Raw genomic sequence first — 15,305 nt, 5'->3', positions numbered from 1 at the left:
CCTCCCGGATGGATCCACCTGCACAGACCGCGGGACCAGCGGCCGCCGCTCAAACCTGGGGCCAGACAAAAATCATCTAGTAGGCAGGACCCAAAATACAATATCACTCTTTATCTTAAAAAGTAAGGAGAGTTCTGGAAGTTAAGTACACAAAGCACCTAAGTCCTTCGAGTAAAGTTAGTGTCAGTTCTACAAAGTAAGCTTTGGCTTCCTGGCACCGATGAGGCTCAATCTTCCGGAGGTCTTCCAGAAGGCAGGTGAGGTGAGGGATCCAGCAGCCCTCCCCCTCAGTCACAGTCACAGGGTGGCCTTGGGCAGGAGAGGAAGAGACGACAATGATGACAACGACACAACATCCAAGGGCTATTTACAGGGGGCTTCTTCTGGGGAACTAGGGATCACTTCATGAACGCCACTTCTGGGATCTTGCCTTCAGCCTGGAAAACAATGAAAGGTCGGTAAAGCCAGGAGGCCCGCACACCCCCAGCCTGCCTGGTCCTCTCGAAGGCCCAGGGAGCCGCGTCTTCTTGCCACTATTCCCAAACCTTACCTTGAGCTGGGTAAAGACCTGTGCTGATCTGGTGTAGTTCCAGTCGTTGTCCTGAAGGCACCTGGAGTGAGCGAAGAATAGAATGCAGTCACTCTGCCACTAAATGCCACTTCAAAATCCATTCTATAGAAATACTTGCCCAAGACTGCCAACAATGCTATACAGCCTTGCACTATTTATAAAGAATAAAAAAATTAATAAAAGTCCCAAATGCCTATCGATAAACTATGGGATACAAAGGAATATTAAATAGCTTTAAGGAGAGTACTGTAGTTTTTATACTGATAAGGAAAGATATGATAAATTTTAAAAAAAGATGCAGAACAGCATGTAAAAGGGACTTTACTTGGGCTACAAAATGTGTTATGCTAATTTATGCACAGAGCAAATGTTTTATGGATCATTTCTTTTATTTTTTAAGCAACAAAACCATTTTGGCTTTTAAAATCTTAGGAGCACTCGTTTTTTTTTTTCTTTAAAGATTTATTTATTTATTTCTCTCCCCTCCCCCCCACCCCGGTTGCTCTGTTCTCTGTCTATTTGCTGCATCTTCTTCTTTGTCCACTTCTGTTGTTGTCAGTGGCACGGGACTCTGTTTTTCTTTTTGTTGCGTCATCTTGCTGTGTCAGCTCTCTGTGTGTGCAGCACTATTCCTGGGCAGGCTGCACTTTCTTTTGCACTGGGCGGCTCTCCTTACGGGGCGCACTCCTTGCGCGTGGGGCTCCCCTATGCGGAGGGACACCCCTGCGTGGCAGGGCACTCCTTGCACGCATCAGGACTGCGCATGGACCAGCTGCACAAGGGTCAAGGAGGCCCAGGGTTTGAACCGCGAACCTAGAAGCACTCTTTATTCTTATCAACCCTACTTCAGTTTACCCCAATTCCTGCATGTGCCCAGTACTTACTTCTGGGACCATTCGAGGTTCATGCCAGACTGGGTAGAGAATGCCTGCAACATTTCCTGTTGTTCTGGGGAGAGGGTGGGCACAGGGCTGGAGGATGGAGTGGGAGCAGGCATGGCGAAGGCTCTTTGGATCTCCTCAGGATTGGCATTCCGCACAAACAACTCATCGTTTACGATGCACAGCCTTGGGGACAAAAAGCACCTTAAAGACAGCTGGATAGACTGATAACTCATCCTCCCAACTCCAATCCTATTCTGACACTCAGCACTCAGATTCTTTCAATACCCACAAGGCCCTGCACCCACATTTAGCTGCTCCCTGTTATCACTGACCCCCTCCCACAGACGCCATATTTGGAAGAATATGTACCAAGCGTGCTAGAATTATACATTCTTCCCCAACCCAAGACAGGTCCTTAGCCCTCATTTATTCTCACAGCAAAGCAAACTTAGGGAGCCAATACATAAACCAATTTTCAGCTAAGGAAACCTGCTCATAGAGGTGGTGAGGCCGGGATGAAAACCCAGACAGCTCGACTGCAGAGCCACGGTCTGGTTTTTAACCATTTTGTTAGCCTCCTTCCTCTGATTTCTTCTTGCCTTTCTGAAACTCTGAAAACATCCTGAGGATTGACCCCACCCCCAGGTACCACTGGCCCCACGCAGTAAACAGAACACTCACCCTGAATTGCTGGCAGGAACAGCGATGAATGTCCGGGTGAAGGCTCGTAGGGAATCCCGAGACTTTCTGCCCACTGCAATGACAATGACAATAAGAGATGCTCATACTTTAGGTTTATAAACCATGAGTCATGAGTCATGGTCTTATTGGATATAAAGAACCCTACGTGGGCCAGACAGAGACAATTATGACGGGAGTGCAGAGGTGACGTGAGGGAGGGAGACAATAATGGTAACAACTGTTACTGGTAACAACTGGTAAGTGTCCTCGTGTGCCAGGCTTGTATCAGGTACTTTGTAAGTCACTTCATTTCCACCCCAGAGCACCACTACAGAATGGCTATCACTAACCCCTTTTACAAATAAAAACCCTGAGGCTCAGAAGTAATGTAATTTGTGCACAGACATAACCAAGGTTGGGATGAAAATTCAGATATGCCTGTCTCCAAAGTCTGTATCTTCCTAATCCTCAAATTTCTGCCATAACCCAGACCATGTAAGATAAGTAGCTTGGGGGCAGAATGGGAGACGTAGGTCAGGGCAAAAAGGGGAGAGAAGACACTAGGTAGGAAGTGAGAGAGTCAAGCTATGGAGGGACAAGTGAGCAAACTCAGGGAAAAGATTTTTACCTTCCTTGAAGACTCCATTGACAGAAAAACACAGCAACGTGCTCTGCAAGTGAAGAAACCACCATTCGATGTAGGCTAGCCAGAAGCTCCAGGACCACCCCCTCCTCCTGACCCCACTCCCTGGTTCTGGACTTCTGTCAGGGAAGAAACAGGTACTTACTGTCTGGGCGCTTATGTCTACCACAAATGAATTGATGTCATGCTGAGTTTTGGGCAACTCATTGAGGAAGGCAACAACATTGAGGCGTGTGTGTTTCAGCAGCTGGAACCGCAAGGCTGTGGCGGAAGAGAAACCAAGGTCAGGGGAAGCTCTGTGACTGATTTGTTTCCAGCGCCTTCTTCCATCCTGTTTTGCTCACATCACACACTTACTAGGGTCTTTGAGTTTCTTCACATTCCTGCTATCCTTGAAGTACTCAGCCAAGTTGCTTCTGGGGGAATAAAAGAAGAAAAGTGGTCTGAGCAGAAAAGATGCAAGCAGGTGCTGGCCTGTATCTGCCAGGAAGCCTGAGGATGGGACAGGATGCTCACCGGGCGGGATTCTGGGGAGTGAATGGAATGCTCAGGGAGCAGCAGGCCCCATCGTGGTAGGCATCTAGGAGCCCTTGCCGGTCTCCAGAGTCGTAAATTGCATAGTACCTGTGGAGAAAAGAAGAGGGAAAGCCTCAGCTTCACAGTCTGAAGCCACAAGGGGACCCCAAAAACTCCCAAGAGTGAGGTGTGCTAGACCAACCCGGCCCTCCCCAGCTTCAGGGGCCCTGGGATACTAACTGCTGCAGGAAGTGCAGGACCAGACTTTTCAGGCTCTCTGTTCCAAAATAGCTGCCCTGGAGTCAAACAGATGAGACGTTAGGACCAGGTGACCAATACTGTCCCCCCACACAAGTTCTAATGCTGAACCACCTTCTCACCTTGCAGGGTGGTAACATCGTAGGGGCTTCGACATCAAAGGCAATTGGCGGGGGTAACTCATGGCCATCCTGGGAAAGGGAAATGAAAGTTGACTGCTTAAAACAGAGAAATAAGTCTGGATGAGTAAGTAGATTGAAAACTAAGAGTGAGGGGCCAGAGGTCAAATATAAAAAAAGCATGGGAAATCCAGGCGGAGGACCTCAATCAGGGTCTTCAAAACTTGTGGTCCAGGAATCTGATACATGCAACTTTCTCTTACAGGTGTTTTATCAGGGAAGGAGGATTACAGCCTCTGTCAGATTGTCAAACTAATAGTCATACAAAAGCATGTCACAGGAAGCGGACTTGGCCCAATGGATAGGGTGTCCATACCACATAAGAGGTCCGCAGTTCAGACCCCGGGCCCCCTTGACCCGTGTGAGCTGGCCCATGCACAGTGCTGATGCGCACAAGGAGTGCCCGGCCACGCAGAGGTGTCCCCTATGTAGGGGAGCCCCAGATGCAAGGAGTGCACCCCGTTAAGGAGAGCCGCACAGCGCGAAAGAAAGTGCAGCCTGCCCAGGAATGGCGCCACACACACGGAGAGCTGACACAACAAGATGACGCAACAACAACAAAAGAAATACAGATTCCCAGAGCTGCTGATAAGGATAGAAGTGGTCACAGAAGAACACACAGCAAATGGACACAGAGAACAGACAACTGGGGGGGAAGGGGAGATAGATTAGATAGATAGATAGATAGATAGAGAGAGAGATAGATAGATAGATAGAATAAAATAAAATTTAAAAAAGGCATGTCAGTTAAAACCTTGGGGTAGAATGAAAAAGGTATGGACTTACCAGGCGTAGTAACTTGGGAAACCGTTCACGAATGGCGCTGCCAAGAACAGGACAGAAGTGAGAGATGCTTCAGAGCCATCGTGCCTCCTGGGCTGCTCTAGGAGCAAATACACCAACACCCGAGGGACAGCCCATCCCATCCTGCTCACCCCCCTGCTCCTCTCTGGCCTCTGAGCTCAGGGTGAAATGGCCTCAGCTCCCCTCCCCATCTGGGAACCCAGAAATGGACTGCCTTGAAGGCTGACTCTCTCTCCCTGGTCCCAAGTGCCACAAGCAGCCAGCCCAGGCTTTAAGCCCAGGACCTCCGTCCCCTCCCTGCCCCCCTTACCTTCCACCTACTCACCTGTGCAGCCCTGGGAGGAGGGAATGGGGTGGGAGCCCAGGGGCTCCGCTGTCTCAACTGGTATCCATCAGTTCTGTCAGGTCTGGCCGAGGCCAAGACCAGGACACACCACGGGGATGGCACAGGATGTTGGGACAGGGAGATGAGCAAGGTGGGGCTCAGGAAGAGGGGAGGCAAAGGAGGAAGAGAGAAGAAAATGGAGGAGAGAGAGAAAAGGTAGACTAGGGGAGGGACAAGGGAGAGAGGGGGAGATACAGGGCAGTAGAGAAAGCCGAGAAGAAGGGAAAGAACTACAGAAAAAGGAGGCATTTAGGGGAAAAAAAAAAAAGGAAGAAGAAAAAAGAAGAAAAGGTAGGGGGAAAGGCACCCAGACACAGCCCTTTCCTTCAGCTGCTCCTTTCCTGGTGGTCTGAGGTAAAAATGGGGAACAAATCTTGGCTGCGGTGAGTGGGCAGTCGCCGTAGGCCAGGTCTCTGTCTGCTACCTGGGTCCCGATCTCAGCTGGGCGTGGGAAACAAAGTAGCCACGGGGGCAGGAGACCTCCCTCACAAGGGATGAGGGTTCAGGCCGCTGCAAAATTGGGGGGGTGAGGGTCTATGCCCCACCACTGTTGGCCCCCAAGTTCTCTCCTGATGGCCCCTCTGCGACTGTGCCTGTCTTAGGTTGTTCCTTCCCTGAGGAATCTTACCCGTCTCTGGCTAACCAGCCATCCTCCGGGGCCAAGCAGGGTGACGTGAGATGTGCAAGTGAGGGAGGGCCAGCGCCCCCCGAGACAGTCAGTTCTGTCTCCTCGACAGCCTATACCCCCGTGGCCTCCACGCCCAGCACCTGCCTTGGGGTTCCCTCGCCTGCTGGCAGGGCCCCGGCTCTGGTCACATGTCTTGGGGAACCCAGGTTTCTTCTCCAGGGAGGGCCCAGCTTGTAGCATTGGGCAAGAGACAGACTGCTTGGCACCAGCTCCCAGGAGGCCTCAACCTCAGCATGAGTGGGAAAGTCCTGGCGACAGCCTTTGGCAAGTGGACATGAGAAGGGGGTCCCTCTTGACATAAAGGCAAGAGGGGCCATCATAGGACAAAGGAGGGAAAGCCCACCTCAGAAGGAAATCCAGGGCAGGGAGGCTTTCTCAGCCTAGTGATACCAGGCTCTTGGCACGAGGCAACCCCATGTATGGGACAAGATACTCCCAGGTCATGGTAGGAACAACAGGATGGGGAGATTCTAGAAAAGGCTGTGTGCAGGAAGGAAAAAGGCCACAGAGCCAGGCAAATAGGTAGGCAGGCGAGAAGGAAGGAAAGGAGACTGCAGGATAAAGCTGGGAGACAGGGACAGACGAAAGGGAGGAGCACGTGATCTTCCCAAAGGACAGGTGGCTCCAGCTCAGGGCTGCACGTCTCCTGCAGACGGGCACTGGTCACGGTGCATTAGCTCAGCCTCCCAGGGGGTGAAGGTCCCCAGGAGGGGAGACAGGGGCCACAACTGACCTGATATAAGTGGACTGGTCTCGGAAGGTATCACACAGGGGATTTCCATCAAGCCACAGCTCTTCTAGCTTCAGCCCTTTTATCTTGTCCAATTCCTGCTCTGACTTCAACTACAAAGGATGGGAAGAAAAGGAGGAAAAAGAGACCCTGGTAAGGAGAACCAGCCAGATGCCCCACACACCCAATCCCCACCCTCATCTCTTACCATCATCAGACAAGCCCTCCCCACCTCTGCCCACCTCATAAAAATCATAACCGGGCTCCCAATTCTCACCTCATTTCCAGACAGGTTTAAGATCTTTAGGTTCGGTGCCTTCTGCACAATGTGGGACAAGTCATCCAGCCGGTATAGCTTATTGTTGCTCAAGTTCAATGACAATAGCTGTGGGGAAAGAAGAATTTAGAGGAAATATCACTAGTGGAAGGATTCAAGATAAATCTGTCCCCCAACTCCTGTCTACCCCACTGTGCTTCCACAAGGTTAAAACTGAGCCAACAGTCTCACCTCAGGAATGTTCTCTTCAATGATACGGAGGGAAGCCGCCATACAATTTCTACGACTCAGGACTACGTCAATGTTCTGGGCCACCAAATCTTCAGGAAACGGAAAGGGAGAAGAAAAAAGTCTGAGGGGCCTTGCCCAGGCCAGTACCAGCACCACGCTAACCTCAAATGTTCCCTTCTTGACAGATTCTCCCTCTGCCTCTGCTTGTGCTATCAACCATACCTGGGTCTGAACGGAGGCCCTTGAGGTCAAGTGCTTGTTGGGAGCCATCATACCGTTTGCTCATGATCAGCTAGAGGAGAAGAAAAGGCTTCAGTGGTTCCTGAAGTTATTGTGTGTGTTGGGGGGGAGGTGAACGGGGTGAGAAGTGGTAGGACTGGGTGGAAACATGCATTACTTGATCCTGCCTCACCTTTAGCTGCTCTACGTGTTCTGGCTTCAGGTCATTCTGCACTGTCAGGGGTGGAGCAGAGGAATTGATGATGATAGATATCTGCAGGGAAGACAAAAAGGGCAAAGTAGGGAAGTGGACATGGCCCAATAGATAGGGCGTCCACCTGCCACATGGGAGGTCTAAGGTTCAAACCTAGGGCCTCCTGACCTGTGTGATGAGCTGGCCCATGTGCAGTGCTGATGCGCGCAAGGAGGGCCCTGCCATGCAGGGGTGTCCCCCGCATAGGGGAGCCCCACGCTCAAGGAGTGCACCCATAAGGAGAGCCGCCCAGCACAAAAGAAAGTGGAGCCTGCCCAAGAATGGCGCCGCACACATGGAGAGCTGACGCAGCAAGATGATGCAACAAAACAAGACACAGATTCTGGGTCCAAGAATACAAGTGGGCACAGAATAACACAGCAAATGGACACAGAGAGCAGACAACTGAGGGGAGGGGGATGGGCAGGGAAGGGGAGAGAAATAAAAAACAAATCTTAAAAAAAAAATCTATATAAAAAAAAAAAGGCAGAGTGAACTCCAAGGGACCCCAAGTCCTAATACCAAGACCCTATGTTTGCCTGCCACACCAATCCCCACCCCTAGCCAAGCCAGGCCCTTTACACTCACCCGTCGGTTTTCCCGATCCAAAATCTTATAGTTCACAGCCTTCAGTGCGGAAGCAGTGCTAGCATCCTCAACAAAAAACTGGGCCCGATTGTTCTCATAGTGAAACTGCGAGAGGAGAAATAAGAGCATAAGACTTGGAGCCCAGAGCCCTTGCCCAGCTGGCCCCCTCCACTTTCCCTGGTGCCCAGCCAGCTTGCCACTCGGTCCTTATCTTACCTCAATGGGAGTGAAAGGGACACTGCACTTGCTCTGAATCAAGCTCAGCAGCCATGATTTGTCATACTTTTTGCCATAAGGAATCTAGAAATGAGAGAAAGAGAAAAGAAGGGGAAAACATGTAACTAAGGCTGAAAAGCAGACCAGGTCTAGTGGTCCATTCAGGCCTCTACCAAGTTTTAAAAGATTTTCTAAAGAAAGGACTGTCATAGGTTTTCTATTGGAGACAGACATGGATTTCTTAATCTCCTTTCTGTCCATTTAAAATTACTATTTCTCTAAAGAATAAAAAACTTAGTGTATCTTCAAAAATAGATATTAGATTATGTTTGTCACCTGGTCTGTACCCAGGCATGATTAAATTATTAGGGCTTTGATTGGGCCACATCATTACAGCATTGAGTCCCCACCCCTTCGTGGGTAGAGATTCACAGATAAAAGCCATGGCAAAGGACAGAGCTGGAGCTTTTTTTTTTGGTCTTATTTTTTTAATATTGCATTAAAAAAATATGAGGTCCCCATATACCGCCCACCCCCCTCACCCCACTCCTCCCCCCATAACAACAATCTCCTCCATCATCATGAGACATTCATTGCATATGGTGAATACATCTCTGAGCACTGCTGCACCTCATGGTCAATGGTCCACATCATAGTCCACAGTCTCCCACATTCCACCCAGTGGGCCAAGGGAGGACATACAATGTCCGGTAATGTCCCTGCAGGACCACCCAGGACAACTCCAAGTCCCAAAAACGCCCCCAAGAGCTGGAGCTTTTTGATGCTGGAGTTTTGATGTTGGCGTTTGATGCGAAAGTCTTTTCTTCAAAAGATTTATTTATTTATTTATTCCCCTCCACCCCAGTTGTCTGTTCTCTGCGTCTACTTGCTGCATCTTTGTCCGCTTCTGTTGTTGTCATGGGAATCTGTGGTTTTTTTTGTTCTTTTTGTTGTGTCATCTTATTGTGTCAGCTCTCCATGTGTGTGGCACCATTCCTGGGCAGGCTGCACTTTCTTTCGCGCTGGGCGGCTCTCCTTACGGGGCGCACTCCTTGTGCGTGGGGATCCCCTACGCGGGGACACCTCTGCGTGGCAGGGCACTCCTTGCATGCATCAGCACTGAGCGTGGGCCAGCTCCACATAGGTCAAGGAGGCCTGGGGTTTGAACCGCGGACCTCCCATGTGGTAGACAGACGCCCTAACCACCGGGCCAATTCCGCTGCTGATGCTAAACTCTTAAGCTGGAGCCCCAGGAAGTACTCACAGAGAGGAGAGAGAAGCAAGCCCCGGGAAAAGAGGAACCCTGAGCCTGGAAAGAAGCAAGCCCTGGGAAGAGAGGAACCCTGAGCCCAGAGAGAAGCAAGACTTGGGAAGAGAGGAACCCAGGAAGCCTGAATCCTAGCAGATGTCGACAACCATCTTGCTCCAACATGTGGAAATGGACTTTGGTGATGGAAGTTATAATACTCAGTCTATTGTGACATTATTTCCCTGTTACAATTTTATGATGACCGAAAATCCTACTGATGATTGTCTGCAAAAAGACAGCAGGGATAAAGAAAGATGGCAAGAGTGCCATATAGGAAGAGGATCTGTCGTTTTTAATGATTCCTATGGAATAGTGTGGGAAAGTGCCCCTATGGGGAGTCCCACTAAATATAATGGCAGATTTATTTGGTATGGGTTAAATAGTAAAGGACCGCAAGTTAGTAATGTGCAATATCCCTTTCATGAATCCCTTGAATTGGATGAAAAAATAATTTTTACTAAAAATAATAGTGTTTGGAAATATAAAGGGAAATGGATCCCTTCTCCATGGTGTAACATTATATCTATACATAAACAGATTTGTGGAAAGTTTTTCTAGGAATAGCTTCTACTATAGAATGGCTTGGGAATAATAGTAAGAATGGTCAATATCTGTATTTAGATCAAATTCATCATTTTCAATTGTGTGTAAGAGATACTTATGTTTGTGGTCAGAAAATTAACCATAACCGAGAATGCTCTATTTTATAAAAGTGGGGCCTTGCATACCTGTTTGTCTGAAAACATTTTACAGAATGGAGATTTCATTACAATGGCTTGAAGACAGTGGGGTGTGTGGATCCCAGTGTGACTGAACCGAATTTGGCAATCGTCACCTGAGAGTCAACTGCTGTTCCATATGGCTCAAGAAATCCTGAAGCGCTCGAAGCAATTTGTGGGACTACTAATAGCTGGCATATTAGGACTGATTGGTGTCATTTCATTGCAGCTGCTACTATAGCTACCGTGGCCTTTCATGAGACTGTGCAAACACAACAATTCGTGCATGATTGGCATAAGAATGCTAGTGACTTATGGCACAGTCAAGGACATATTGATGAAGAATTATACAGTAGAGTTAATGATTTAGAATAGGCAGTTTTACATCTTGGAGATCAAGTATATAACCTAAATTTACTTACAGGATTAAAATGTGATTGGAATGAAAGCAACTTTTGTATTCCTCCACTTGCTTATAATAATTCTATGTTTGAGTGGGAAAAGATTAAAAATCATTTGATAGGTCATAAAGGTAATATGTCATTAGAAATAGAAGAATTACAGAAAAAGATATTAGAAATGTCTCATAATAAGATTGATGTAGTTGATGACAAGGATATCTTTAATGATTTCATTTCTCATTTCAATAAATTTAATCCAGTAGATTGGTGGAAGTCTCATCATTTTTTATCAGTATTAGGAATAGGACTTTGTGTGTTAATCTTGTTGCTCATTGTTGTTGCTTGCCTGGGATGAGAAGTATGTCGAAGACTGCACCATGTTGATGCGACGGGACAAGCTAATAATTTGGAACTTGCAAAAAACCTGATCTAATTCCCCATGGTCAGAGTGCTTGGCTGGTAGCCAATGATGGGTAAGACTCTCAGAGGAGGGCAACCTAAGACAGGTACAGCCACCCTGACTAAAACAAAAAGGGGGAAATGTGGGAAACAAAGGCATGTTGTTTCCATAATAGCAAGTTACTTCCTTGACCACTGGGTCATACTGTCCCTAGAGGTATATGTGCAGGTCATAGATCTCTCAGGGAAATGTAACATTCTGGTAGAACCAGAACTTGCTAGTAAGGAACGACGTGGGCAACAAGATTTATGAGTATATTTGTTTCAATAACATAATAGAACATTGTGAGCTTTGGTTACTATCTAATCCACTGTATTATTAAGAATGAGGGAAACGGACTTTGGCCCAGTGGTTAGGGCGTCCGTCTACCACATGGGAGGCCCGTGGTTCAAGCCCCGGGCCTCCTTGACCCGTGTGGAGCTGGCCCATGCGCAGTGCTGATGCGCGCAAGGAGTGCCCTGCTACACAGGGGTGTCCCCCGCGTAGGGGAGCCCCACGCGCAAGGAGTGCACCCCGTAAGGAGAGCCGCCCAGCGCGAAGGAGGGAGCAGCCTGCCGAGGAATGGTGCCGCCCGCACTTCCCCTGCCGCTGACAACAACAGAAGCAGACAAAGAAACAAGACGCAGCAAAAAGACACAGAAAACAGACAGCCGGGGGAGGGGAGGGGAATTAAATAAATAAATAAATAAATAAATAAATAAATAAATAAATCTTTAAAAAAAAAAAAAAAAAGAATGAGACGATGGTAATAGTTATCTAGAATAGTTGCTGCTTCTCACGAACGGTTGGGGTATGTAAGCAAGCCCCTGAGACCAATAATTTTGTCTGATGGGCTTGAGGCTTCAATGCTCTCAGATCCCCTGATCCCATTCTCTCTTTGTCTTTCATTCCCAATACCCTTCAGGTCCAGGACTCTGATAGGAAGTAACCTATGCTTTATGGCCTGGTATCTGTAAGCTCCTACCCCAAATAAATACCCTTTATAAAAGCCAGCAGACTTCTGGTATTTTGCATCAGCACCCCTTTGGCTGACTAATACACTTGGCCTATAAAAGTTCCAACGTATTATTTATACCTTGCTTACCCCGCAGAGAACTCCAGGGAGTCCAGCTCCCATATTTGGCCAACCCCACACTCCGCCTGAGCCAAAAGGGGCGATCTGGAGGAGTTACTCCATCTCCTGACCACAGTTATTATGTTTCCCTTTTGAGGACCTTTCTCATCCTCCCCATTCTGCCTGCCCCCTTCTATCCCTTTCTTCAACCTGCTCTTAGGAGTTCAAAGATATTGATTCTTAGGAAAAAGGACATATATCTAATTGTGAAAGCAAAAGCCAAAAGACTGATTTTCTGGAATAAATAGTAAATGCCTACCAAATCCAATGGATGTGTCATGATGATGGGAACGAGTGTTGTTGGGGGGGGAGAGGGGGGGTGGGGGGGTGGGGTTGAATGGGACCTCACATATATATATATTTTTAATGTAATATTATTACAAAGTCAATAAAAAAAAAAAAAAAAAAAAAAAAGTAAATGCCTTCTCCCTGAGCTCAGCACCCTGTCTCCCCTGCATCATCTACCTTCCCAAGGTACTCACTGTAATCTTGAACCAGTTCTTCGAGGTCCCATCCTGGCTGGTGCCAGCTCCTGTTCTGTCTGGAAGAGCTCTGTCTCTCCGTACAGTAACATGGATACGGTCTCGATCATGCCAATGATCACCCCGACGGTTGGGTCGGGGAGCATATGGGGTGCTGTGGGGAAGCAGAGAGAAAAAAAATCCATACGTGCTACTTTAAGTCTTCACAAAGACCTTCCCACATTGTTATCAGAGCTATAACTAAAACTGTTAGGCCAGGGAGTGGCTGTAGGTCAAGTGGTTGATGCCTGCTTCCCATGTACGAGGTCCTGGGTTTGATCCCTGGTACCTCCTAAAAACAAACAAATGAAAAAAACAACTCTCACTGGGAGCGGATGTAGCTCAGTGGTTGAGCACCTGTTTCCCATGTATGAGGTCCTGGGTTCAATCTCCGGTACCTCCTAAAACAAACAAAAAACTGTTAGGCCATTAAGCTGAAACTAGTATTTCTCACCTCTCCAGGTGGGAAAAAGAAATAACAGACAGTCAAAGGGCTACATAATATAGTGGGTTGCTAAATCCAAACCAGACCAACTAGCCACTTACTATCGTACTCGGGCACCATCCTGGGCATCACTCATTGCTACATCTCCATCATCTTCCTCAGGGCGGGAAGACCGAACACCAGAACCGCCTCTTCCAGAACGACGGTTCCCCTCACCATACTTCCAACGGAAAGGACCCCGGCCTTTCTTTCTCCTTTGAGGGAAATTAACACGGTCATCATGCTCTGGAATTGGAAACAGGAACACAAATTAGAAAATAAGTCATCAGCTATCAACGAGCTATCATCTTGCACACTGGAGGAGACATACTAACAGAGGCCACCTCCATCCAAATTCCTCTGCCTGTATGGAGAAAAGAACCCTTTCAGTGATATGGAAACATGGGCAAAAATTCTTGAAAAACTGTGTAGGGCTTCTGGAAAATGAAGATTTGGTAGGCTGAGAGTCACCCGAAATCTGCTCTCTTTCAGCCTATCAAATCTACTGACCCCTACACAAACTTTGGAAGGAGACTTCTTTCACACCTCCCAAAAACCAATCAATCAAAATGATAACATGAACTCCCAGTAAACCGACATTCTCCTGCCCGCACATCAGATATCAATCACAAATTTGACCAAACTTAAAACTGCTATCAGACTGCCACTCTGAAGTCTCCTGAATGAGTTCTCAGTTTCATTTGCCTGAAACACCTTTTAACGCAGGAGACAACTCTAGACTGAGGCGCTAGCTATGGCTCCAACCTAGGGTGCTTAAACAAGAGTCCACGAATGCTCTCCAGGAATACGACCCTCTGAATCTGGGTGTGAAGAGTTTTTTTAAAAAAGGTCCATGACTCCCAAAACAGGTCTGCCTAACGCCTAGTATCCTGCAAACAATAAGCCTCAACAAAGGACATTAGAATAAAATAATAAATAAATAGCAGCAGCTAACATTCACTGGGAGCTTTCTCCAGGGCCAGGTGCTATGCTCCAAGCCTTTGATAGAAATGATCTCATTTAAACACATACACACTCTCTCTCACACACTCTCACTCTCTCACACACAAACACATCTTAGGAGGTAGCTATTGTTACTGTCTTCATTAAGGGGCTGGAAAATGAGGCCTGAGAATTTAAGTAACTCACTCAAGCTTGGCTAAGCCGACGAGGATGCAAACATCGGCTGTCAGGAGCCCCTAACTACTACAATGGACTAGAACATCGAGACGGTTAGTAGGAGAGCTAAAATATTAAGCGACAGCTGCAGGGCAGGGGGCAAAACGGAGTGGACGCGGTAGGAAATAGGGCGCCAGGGTAGCCCAGGAGCAGAGCACCGAGTCACTCACATTAAAGCAAAGAGTCTGGTCGCCAAAACGAAGTGACAGGTATCAACCACCCATAAAGTTCAAAGGAATCTCGTCACCCCACGCCCGAGCCACCTGCTCCGAGCGGCAGGTCCTCACAACGCCGCGATTCGGGAGTCAACAACCCCAGCGTCAAACCCTCGAGTCCGCCGGGACCTCCCTCGGGGCTGCCTCGTCCCCGGCCCCCCCGGCCCGCGCCACCGCCGCTCCCCGCGGACGCCGGACCCCTCGCGGCCTCCTGATCTGGGTCTGCGGCCTAGGCCGGCGCCGCCCACCCGGGCCTCAGATCGCCCCGCTCCGCCACCCAAGAACCAGCACTGACCGTTGTACGATTTCCCCTCGTCCGCCATGGCACAGCGAGAAACAGGAGCAGGATCAAGTGCTGGCCGCTAAGCCGCCAAACGTCCAAACGGCCCGGGAGCTAAGGGCCAAAGCGCTCCTACACCCGGCGCCACCGCATTTATCTGGAGAAGTACGTCGCGCACTGCCGACGTCCCGAGGTTGTGGGCGGAGCCCCCGGGGGCCCGAAGTTGAGGCGGGGGCCTCCGGGGAGAAATGCCGCTCCCTGCGCGTGCGCACACAGGAAGCCACGCTGGGAGGCGGGGCTTAGCCCTCCACTTCCCGCCCAGGATTCGCGGCCAGCTCGCCTCGTCACCTTCTCTCACCCATCAGCTGATCTCCGGAGGTAGTTCCGGAGCAGAAAGCAGAACAATGGCCTTCGGGGGTGCTCGGGTCTAGAAGTTCGAGGGGAAGGGGGACGAGGGGCTGCATGAAGGATTATGAGGAATGGGAGACCCGGGCCTCGGA

At 48.8% G+C, this 15,305-nt stretch overlaps 1 protein-coding gene across 2 annotated transcripts; it reads right to left on the bottom strand.

Moving 5' to 3' along the window:
• Positions 1–91: 91 nt before the first annotated feature.
• On the bottom strand, positions 92–14,995 carry NXF1 (nuclear RNA export factor 1). Of its 2 annotated transcripts, XM_004449224.5 has the most exons (21): positions 14,821–14,993; positions 13,194–13,377; positions 12,609–12,762; positions 8,124–8,207; positions 7,908–8,012; positions 7,260–7,340; positions 7,070–7,139; positions 6,848–6,936; positions 6,617–6,724; positions 6,343–6,452; positions 4,519–4,555; positions 3,676–3,744; positions 3,536–3,591; positions 3,296–3,403; positions 3,137–3,195; positions 2,925–3,040; positions 2,765–2,807; positions 2,137–2,209; positions 1,456–1,638; positions 551–611; positions 92–437 (listed from the first exon to the last, which is right to left on the bottom strand). In XM_004449224.5, exons 1-21 carry the CDS (start codon positions 14,846–14,848, stop codon positions 399–401), a joined length of 1,857 nt encoding a protein of 618 aa, XP_004449281.1. In that variant the 5' UTR covers positions 14,849–14,993; the 3' UTR covers positions 92–398. The 2 variants fall into 2 exon arrangements, with proteins under 2 accessions (XP_004449281.1, XP_058161266.1); XM_058305283.2 differs by lacking the exons at positions 92–437; positions 551–611 and adding an exon at positions 1,048–1,343 and having other exon boundaries at positions 14,821–14,995.
• Positions 14,996–15,305: the final 310 nt, after the last annotated feature.

The sequence above is a fragment of the Dasypus novemcinctus genome, chromosome 10 (genome assembly GCF_030445035.2).
Source record: "Dasypus novemcinctus isolate mDasNov1 chromosome 10, mDasNov1.1.hap2, whole genome shotgun sequence".
Classification (NCBI taxonomy): domain Eukaryota; kingdom Metazoa; phylum Chordata; class Mammalia; order Cingulata; family Dasypodidae; genus Dasypus; species Dasypus novemcinctus.
This window is presented reverse-complemented; position numbering and strand designations above follow the sequence as displayed.

What these genes read in the sequence shown, in the direction of transcription:
- NXF1 (XM_004449224.5), bottom strand. Translation starts at nt 14,848, where the DNA reads ATGGCGGACGAGGGGAAATCGTACAACG. An exon ending in GATGGTGCCCGAGTACGATA is followed by an intron (nt 12,763 to 13,193) that starts GTAAGTGGCTAG and finishes GCTTCCCCACAG; the next exon opens with CACCCCATATGCTCCCCGAC. An exon ending in CAATGGAGTCTTCAAGGAAG is followed by an intron (nt 2,210 to 2,764) that starts GTAAAAATCTTT and finishes TTGTCATTGCAG; the next exon opens with TGGGCAGAAAGTCTCGGGAT.